This window comes from Grammomys surdaster, unplaced genomic scaffold (assembly GCF_004785775.1).
Source record: "Grammomys surdaster isolate TR1022 unplaced genomic scaffold, NIH_TR_1.0 125690, whole genome shotgun sequence".
NCBI classification, from domain to species: domain Eukaryota; kingdom Metazoa; phylum Chordata; class Mammalia; order Rodentia; family Muridae; genus Grammomys; species Grammomys surdaster.
The window spans coordinates 286-9856 of NW_021620526.1; the positions used below are offsets into that span (position 1 = coordinate 286).

The window sequence follows — 9571 nt, forward strand, 5'->3', positions numbered from 1 at the left end:
AAGAGTAACTGATGACCACCAAGTCACAGCTAGTAGCCAATGAGGCACAGACACGTGAAACAGGAGAACCAATGGCTGCTGGACTTGGCATGACACGTGCCATGCTTGGTGGTCTCTACTAGGGGAAACTTTAGTCCACTCTGTTCAAATTCTGTGTCCCTCCCAGTTGCCCCTCCCCCAGGGCAGACAGGATTGGTTAATGCAACAGAATCCTCCTATTAGGGAATGGGAGGGGGGAAGGGGAGGTGACACCAGAGCACAACCCCAAAAGGGTCGTGTGCAACTCCACGGGCGTGGGCGGGGCCAGCATATATATAAGATCTTTCTGCCCTAGTCTCGGAGCCCATTTCCTTTGGAAGCGTCTGTGGTTGCGGCGGCTCTGGAGTTCTAGACTGGAGGCCTCTTCAGCAGGTACCGTGCTGCCTTCCCCTTGGCACTCTAAGGATTTCTGCCATTTCTAGACATCACCCATTCCATTTGTGTCTTTTAGTTTTATGGCCTTCTGTTTTCTTTCACTAAAACTCTTTTTTCGGAATATGAGATAAGGGTTATGAGTAATGGAGAATATCTGTGAAGCATAATGGATTATCTCTTTTCTGGTTGTTTTCTCTTTGTGAGATAGTATTTTTATGTTGCACAGGCTCAGCTCAAATTTCTGTGTTCAGGTAATCTTCCTGTCTCCTGAGCAGCCAATCCCCAGTGTTTGTTTGGGTTTAGAGGTAGGGGAATTTAGGAATAAATGAAGGAGGTATTTGGTAACAGGAGTGACTTTAGATTGTCGCTAGGATGTGGTGGTGGGACATGAATGGCATGGGACCTGGAGACATAACTTAAAAAGGTATAACTTGAAGGAGCTGGCCTGGTCCAGAGCTGGGACTGAGAGATGGCTACGGAAGTCTGGGAACTTGCTGAAACTGGGAAGGGGTGACACTTGGGACAGTTGAGAAGTTACTGGAACCTGGATCTGTCTGTGTCTTGTTCAGAGCTGTAACTGAGATAGATGGTAGGTGGTCTAAAATGGCCCTGGAAGAGGGAAGAGTCGGTGCTTGGGACAGCTGGAAGGTTTCAGGGACCAAGATGGAGCTGGATGGCAGCAGGTTCTGGAAATAGGAGGGACACTTCGTGGTGGGTGGTGTCAGTGGAGTCTGTGTCAGCAGCTCCCCCTAGTGGAGCAGTTGCTCAAATTCTTGCAAGGAACTTTTTTTTTTTTTTTTTTTGAAGGTCTTACAAAGTAGCAACCGACGGCTTAGGTTTCAAAACTGACAGATCAGCCTCAGCATACTTCAAGCGCAGGGATTAAAGTTGTGCTCTACCACACTCAGCAAGGGGCTGTCTTTAGATTCTTGAACAGATTCAGAATTAGCACAGCCTGCATGGGCAGGGACATTCAGGACAGACCATATTAAATATTCCTCTGCCTTGCCTTGAACTAGCACCCCTGCACCACCTGTCTGGATAGAGCCAGAAGACTTCCAGGATCAAGCACCAGTGCCAGGAAAGTCATCATATCCACACTTTAGTGGGGCACTCCACAGAAAACAACAGGGTGAGCATCTATTTTGGAAGTAGCCTCTAACTGTAGCAAAGAGCTGGTGAAGGGGTTTCCTGCCAAGATTCACATACTGCAAGGTAGGGGCCATAGTTAATATTGTCTGTTTACTTTCTGGGGTCTTTTTATTTTTTTGCCTTTCCTCCACTGGGTCTTTTCCAGTGCCCTCAGGCATTGGTCTTTGCCTCCTGACATTGGCATTTTCCCCATAGGTACTTGCAGAATACACAGTAGCGTCCCTGTACTTCCAAGGAGGTTGCTGCAACTGAAGGTCAGCAGGGTTCAGTTAGGTTTGGGGAGGTTTCTGTGATTGCACAAGACTGAATGTTTGAGAGGAAGAAACATGATGGGAATCATTAAGTAACATCGTAACTTCATTTGCATTTCAGGTTATGGAAACCAGGACATCACTGACTTTCTACATGGCATTGGTTTAGAATATTTAAGTCCTAGTTTTAGGTCTGCCCATAGAGGAAGGGAACAATGGCCGTGGCTCTATTAGATGACTGGTGTAAGGGGATGGATCTGGACCCCAAGAAGGCTGTGCTCATTGTGGGCATTCCCGTGCACTGCACTGAGGCTGAGATAAAGGATGCTTTGAAAGAAGGCTTACCTCCCTTGTGTGCACACAAGGTGATAGGCAGGATGTTTAGGAGGGAAGATGAAGCTAAGGCAGTCTTAATTGAACTTACTGAAGTTGTTGATTATACTATGATGCCTACTCATATACCAGCAGAGGGTGGGGCCTGGGAAATAGTTGTCAAACCCCGTAGCCCAGATGATGAGTTTATCAATAAGTTGATCTACTTTCTGAGAGATGAAGGACGGAGAATGGTAGATGTGGCTAAAGCCCTGGGCTTTAGCACTGTCCCTACAGAGAGAATGGAGCTAAGGAATTTAGACCAAGACAAACCAAAAGGCTTGAAGTCTTGGTACAATAATAGCACATGTTACCGAAAACTGAAAGTGTTTTCTGGCAGTCCCTTTCCAGGCCCAGGAGAAGAAAGCTTTGAAACCTGGTTAGAGGAAGTTACTGAGCTGATGCAGTTATGGCAGATGTCTGAGAGTGAGAAGAAGCAGCGCCTTGTAGAGAGCTTACGTGGCTCTGCCCTGTCAGTCATGCAGGCACTGTGGGCTAGCAATGACTCCCTAACTGTGGAGCAGTGCTTGAAAGCCCTAAAGCACATCTATGGGAATAAAGAGGACTATAAGGCCTTACAGTTCAAGTTCCTTCAGTCTTTTCAGAAACCTGCAGAAAAGATATCTGATTACTTGTTACGCTTAGAGCCCTTGCTGCAGAAAGCAGTGCAGCAGAGCCCATTGTCAACACACAATGCAGATTCAATTCGTCTCAAGCATATCTTATCTCGGGTCTCCATGACCACTGGCCTTCGGGGAAAGCTATCCCTCTTAGATCAGCAAGGATGCCCACCTACTTTTCTGGAATTAATGAAGCTCACTCGAGATGAAGAAGAGTGGGAAACCACTGTGGTAGTGAAGGAGCCGAGTCAAGCAGAAAAGGAAAACAGGACATGTGAGGCAGCAGATCAGGTTGTCACCCAGGCGGAGTATTTTAGGGAGATCAGCACCCAGACCATAGGAGAGGAGATCACATCAGTGAAACGGAGGCGAGTGCTATGGAGACACAGTGCTGGGGAAGAGGGACATATGAGGGAATCAGGTTTCAGGGCTGAAAATGAACCCAATGAGCAGAAACCCTATGTTACAGCACAGGAATTGGGAAACGAGAGAGGGGCTTGGGCTATGAGCCATCCCAACCCCAAGGAAATATAGGCTCAGGACATCCAGTAATTCCTTCCTCTTGCAGGCAACAGAGATACTTTGACAAAATTATGGGGCAGCCCAGACAAAGTACAGGGGACATGACTGTTGTAGAAGGGCAACAGGGCCAGGGTAAGGCACCCAACTTCCTTCTAGCTAGAAATGATTCTAATAAGCAAGAACAAGTTCCATGTAGCTCAGTGACTACCAAATGCCAGGTCCATGGGGAGTGTCAAAGACAGAAATGGGGAACTAATATTATAACCAAACTACAGGGCGATCCAGACTCCCGTTGGGATACTAGTGGGTCACAAGATGGTGAGGCTGGGTGCTCTGAGCTAAGGATGCCCACTGGCACCGAAGGAGCACAGGGTGTGGAAGAGCCTGCCACAGGGTTGTCTTGGGCAGAGGACACCAGTGCCTGGGATCAAGTGCAGCTAGGTAGAAAGGCAGTACCCAGGAGAGGAGGCCGCAGGATCCAGCCTGTCTTCAGGATCATCTACACTGCTCTAGGGGAGCCCCATGAGGGCAGCACCCTTGAGTCCTTTCGTGAGTGAACTCCCCTCGCACACCACCACCACCACCACCACCCCCCGCGCCGTGAAACCCCCAGGTCTCTGGACCCAAAGAACCTGGGAGGCCAATGCTAACACAAGGCCGTTTCTTTCTTGGCACCCTGACAGAACCCCAGTGCCAGAGAAGAGCCCCAGGCTGGGGCACATGACACCACAGAGTTAATGCCCTCAGCTGGCCTGAGAGCAAGGGAGTGTGCAGGGCAGATTTTGTGTGAGCAAACAGGAAGTGGAAGAGCAGCAGGAGGAGGACTCTGTGTGTGTTGGGAAGGGGTGAGTGGGGTATAGTTTGTTCTGCTCTCTTTTGTCCAGGGCTGCTGGAGAATTCCAGAGAGTAAGTAGGGAGAGCTGGGTGAATATAACTCTGCCAGGCAGCTGCCAAGGCTGGCTCCAAACCCTGCTGACCTGGGAAGGTGGCCTGACAGCATCGCTGAGGTGCCGTCCTCCATCTGCCACCAATGCCAAACAGGTGGACACCACAGAAAAGGCCATCTCAAGGGTTCTGCCAACTGCCTGGCTCTCCCAACACGGATGCCCCTTCCCCTTTCCATTGCTGTCCAGAGGCAGGCTAGCCCCTGCTCTGGAACCTTGCTTCCTTATCTGTTAACCTCATAGTGACCCAGCTCTCCAGTGAGTCCCTTCCCCCCTCGAGTGCTTACCCACCATCAGCTGCTCCTGTACAAAGCCGTGAGTGAGGTGTGTGTTAACGAGGTCAACTGGAGGCCCTGGCTACCTGGTCAGACGCCTCTACACCCTGCCACGTGCTGTGAGCTTCTGCACCAGCCTAGGCTACCCTAGCTGCTCTCCCACCCACCTGGTGTTGTGAACTCGTCATCAGCTTTCCTGATGTACATCTAGGCCAGCCACCTGCTGCTTGTCCTGCAGAGGTGTGTGTGTGTGTGTGTGTGTGTGTGTGTGTGTGTGTGTGTGTTCTAACCTGATCAGGTGCTCCCCAGAGTTCCCGAGCCCAGTCCTGGAACCATGGATGTTGCTAAGGCTTAAGACTTCAACTTGGGACTGTGTATGGTGTTCCACTTCTGTTACTACTATGATTTTACTTTCTAGGGTTGGTGGGGTGTTACATGCTATGCTCCTACCAATTCCCTGTGCCTGGACTCTGTATGCTATAAGGCAGGACTACACTGTAGTGGATGATCTCTTGAGATAGCAGAAGGCCCCTGTGTGGGCAGGGTGTATGGCTTCTAGTGACCACTCAAAGTTTCTGTTATGTTTTTAATGGTTTTAATACAATTTTTGTTGAATAAATTTCATGAATGTTCCAGCTATGTTCTGCCTATGTTCTGCTGAGAGTGAGTTGGAGGGTAGCAGTGGTGGCTGTGTTGACACTGGCATATATGCATGTCAGAGACCATGAGGGGCTATAGTGGTCTCCTGGGTGGGAAGGAACTAGACTACTGGTAGCCAGTGGGTATGGGGTACAATAGCTATCTGTCTTTCTAGGACATTTGGTACAAACAGGAATAAAGGGGCTATGTGTTGGGGAGGATGCAGTATAGAAGGCAGGCCCCAGGATTCCTGGTACAGCACTGTACTTGTAGAGACCACAGGGCATCTATGTGATAGATTGACAGATATGAAAAGATACCCCTATAGATGTCATGCCTAGCTCAGAGCATGGTGTTTTTCCACCCACCCTGATCAATCTACCTCTTGACTGGTTACAGGCCAGCTTCGGTCTCCACTGAAGGGTGTTTGAGGACTGGTTGGACAGAGTGCTTGGCAAACCTGGGTGTCACAGAAAAAAGGGGAAGGAGGGACTCATTCTAGACACCCTGTCATAGTGTTCTTCCTTTCCTTTGGTGGGGATGTGTTTGACTGTTTATGTGCACTCACGCGTGCATGCACTCACATGTACAGGTGTTAGTGTGCATTTCTGGCTGATTATTGGCCAGTGAATAGGTATGTGAGTCACTGTATAGGAGCTTCGTTTTGAATGTTGGATGTGTGTGCTCATGTATGAAAATCTCTGGATATAATTGTCACTGACGATGAGTGTGATTATATGACATTGTATGTATGTGAGAATGGGTATGTCAGATCATGAGGCTGGACGCAGTGAGGGTCAAGTGTCTTGAATGTGAGCCATGTGTATGTCTATGAATGTAAATGTAAATGTGTGTGTGTGTGTGTGTGTGTGTGTGTGTGTTACTGGGTGAATGTGGCTGTCATATGTGTTACTACAGAGCTTGTAAACCACTGTGTTATAAGTTTGGTAGGTCTGACTTGATCAAATGAAAATGGAAGGAGGTATCAGGAGGCAGAACTTCATTTTCACAGATCAGTGCATCACTCTTTCATGACCCAATATTATCTATAGTGGGTGCTCAGGAAACATGAATGAGTAGGCAATTCTTCCCTTTCCTTTAGGTTTACAGTTCCAAGGTTACTTCCCCTAGGAAATCATCTTTAACTTGGAAATCCAGATTATACACCTCTTATACTCCTTTAGTGGTTATTATCAGAATGGAGTTGTTGACCACTATTTTCTCATTGGGGTAGGAGAGCTCTCTTTCTGATACCATTAAAGAGAGAAAAGGCAATAGCCTGTCTGTGTATATAGTAAATTCATACTAAAGCCACACATCATTTTGGTACCATGAAAGGTAGCCTGGTACCTAGTTGAGCTAAGGCTAGAAGCCCTGGAGACCCCGAAGGGACGGTAGGAGCTTTGCCTGCTCCCAGGCACTAGGCCCCTGTCACTAGCCACAGCCCCCCATAGATTTGTGGCCATCAGTAACATAAGGGTAACATCCTAAGCCCTTCACATGTAGATGAGGAAGAGGACCTGTGTAGGCTCAAGACAGATCTACATTCTAATGAGGTACCTAGAGGCCTGGAGTGCTTAGCCAATAAGCTTTCCTTTCCAGACATTCCTCCTGGCAAAAGGCATTTAACCTCAGGCCCTCCTTGAGAAGTAGGGTATGGTTTTACACATCTGCTTTCCACCATGGCAACAAATGATTTGGAACCACAGATTTTCTCTTTTCTTCGGGATCTGCCTTGGGGCGCCATGGAGAAGTCCTTTGCCTATAGACCCACCATCTGATCTCCCACAGAAGGCTTCTCTGCACTCCCAGCCACAACTGCCACCAATCCCAAGCCTGTTGCCAGCCTTCAAGCCAAGGACTCTCCCTGTGGGACCAGCCAGATTACTCTCCACCCCACCCCTGCCCAGATTCCATTCTCAGTTCTTCTGCAACTTCCAGCGGTATCTGGGTGTCTAAGAGCCTGGGAACTCCACAGCCCCGGCCTCTTTGTAGGCCTGGGGACCCCTGAGTCAGCTCCAGCTGTCCTTGCCTCAGACTGCGCTTTCCCACACCACAGCAGTGTCCTGGGGCTTCCCAACAGCCCAACACTTAACCAGAGACAGCCTGCGGTAAGCACATGGTAACTTACCATGTCCCAGCTCCCCAAGCACTCATGCTCTGTGGTGGAGCAAACTTGGGCCCCACACATCATCTTGTTTTATTTTATAGAGGCTCACTCTAAGTAAGCAAAACACAATAGGAAGACAACAATTCACTCCTTCTTCAGTGTTCCAAGATTATAGCAGGGATTAGGCCTGTCAACTCAGAGTGACCTGTCTCCTGAGTGCTAGGGTTACAGGCATGAGCTACCATGTCTAGTTTTGTTTTATAGCAAGAATGGCATCTGGTAAACCACATGTCCAAAACTACCAAGTTATTGTACTTAAGTGTACACATACACACAAAATTTTTTAAAAAGAAAATTATAGTACTGGTGTATAATATCTTAACATTTATTATAATTTGTGTACATTAATGAAGATTAAGCAAGTATAATTAAGAACATTAAGCAATTAAAAAGAAGTAAATCAATGCAAAACCATCCCTCTTTGTTAACTGCAGAATTTTGTGTCTAAGACTCAAAAGGGCTGTTTTAGATTCAAATCAATACTAACCTTACAAGCTGTCTTTGAGTATATTCCACATTTCTAAAACTCCTTAAATGGCAGAGTACACCTTTAAGGTAGGGAAACCATCAGATCTAGAGCCTCTTACTCCATTTATGAGGCCTGCACTGAAATGCCCAGGTAACTAAGGGAGTGACTTACTTAGTTTTCTCTTACTAATTCATTTGGCACACATATGTTATTGCCCACTGTATGCTAAGTCTTATCCTAGAGCTGAACTTGAGAAAGATTAGTTCATAATTAGTATTGGGGTGTGGCACAATGCATGCCTCCACTTCAGAGTATAAGTAACAGATAAGCAGTCAAATAAATAGAATGTTCTTCTCTGATTACCTATAGGAAGAACAAGTCCACACTCAAATGTGTTTAGGGTTCAAAGTCTGGAGAAAAAGAAGAGCTATCTTACAAGTAAATCCAACAAAGAGGCCTCTATTTTGCATCCCCAAGTCTTGAGGGCTATTTTTCCTTTCAACATGTTTCCAGTTTAATGCTGAGCCCAAAGGCAGCAGGGTGAGGTTAACTCAGAACAGCATATTAGCAAACTGCAGGGATGAACCTGCTTTTGCAGTGCCAGACATCAACTGCTAGTGTTTTGAGTACCTGGGGACCTAGAAGTTGATGTTAGTTTGAGACAGAGTCAGGACTAGAAAATAGGTCACAAAAGGCTGTGTGATCAGGGCAGAAAACCTACTGCACATTTCACTGGATAGCAAGCTTTTCTTTGAAAAGTTGCATAAGCCAAATTTCACAGGCACTGTTTGAAGGGCCCCTATTCCTACTGTGAAATATTTCCCTGAAGCATAGTGTTAGAAATGGTTTTGAAAAGTGTGAAATTCACCCCATCTCTGGGCTTCTTGGGTCCCTCCTTGAAACACTACAGTAATTTAATTGCTCCCTTTCCCTCTCCAAATAGAGGCTTTCACTTAGGAACAAATTTGGTCAATGCCACTATGGTTATTGCTTCTGGAGAAAGTATATGCTCCAGAGAGAGACAACAGTGGTTTTATAGGGCTTTTCCCACTTCTCTGAGCATTAGTCTCTTTGTTTCTAAAGTGAACATGAGAATATCTTAGAGAGTATTAATGAGATTAAAGCCAATGCTTCATGGTAATGTGTGGTGACATTTCAAGAAACCTCGCTTGTTTTCTTCTTTAGCCTTTTGAGATCTACACCTTAAAGGCAGTTCAGAGAATAAAAGTCCAGAATAAAATACTGAGGGTAAAGATTTTTAACCAACTATCAAAATTCAAACAGAATTTTGACACAGATATCTCTTTGATTAGAAGCCTCCTAATATTGTATCTTATCAAATTTAAACCTGGGTAAACTTTCCAACATGTACAAACATACCTGACTGGAAAAACTCAAAGGAGAATGGGAGGAGGTAATTTAAATCTGCTACATAATTCAATCAAAAACAATGAACTATTTTAAAAATTGTGAGAAATTTAAAAATACACACACACACACACATACACACACACACAAAGTGAATAGACAAGCTAAACATTAGCCTATTGCCAACCCTTAGTATTCAATGCCTGTAATTTTCCTACCAGGGATCGTCAACAGTTTTTTGGCTTGGCCCCTTGGCCCCTCAAAAGACTCAGAAAGTCTGCATATGCTGATACCTAGACTTGTACTCATTTCTAACATACTAGGTCATCTGCACTCATTAGAAAGCCAACATGTCTTAAGGAAGTCAAAGTGGAC

At 46.3% G+C, this 9571-nt stretch overlaps 1 protein-coding gene across 1 annotated transcript; it reads left to right on the forward strand.

The window, feature by feature from the left end:
• Positions 1-347: 347 nt before the first annotated feature.
• On the forward strand, positions 348-4710 carry Pnma5 (PNMA family member 5). The gene is given in 5 exon segments (XM_028788015.1): positions 348-411; positions 1434-1546; positions 1762-1820; positions 1939-3419; positions 3422-4710. Coding segments are annotated over 2 exon segments (1854 nt in total). The 5' UTR covers positions 348-411; positions 1434-1546; positions 1762-1820; positions 1939-2032; the 3' UTR covers positions 3889-4710.
• Positions 4711-9571: the final 4861 nt, after the last annotated feature.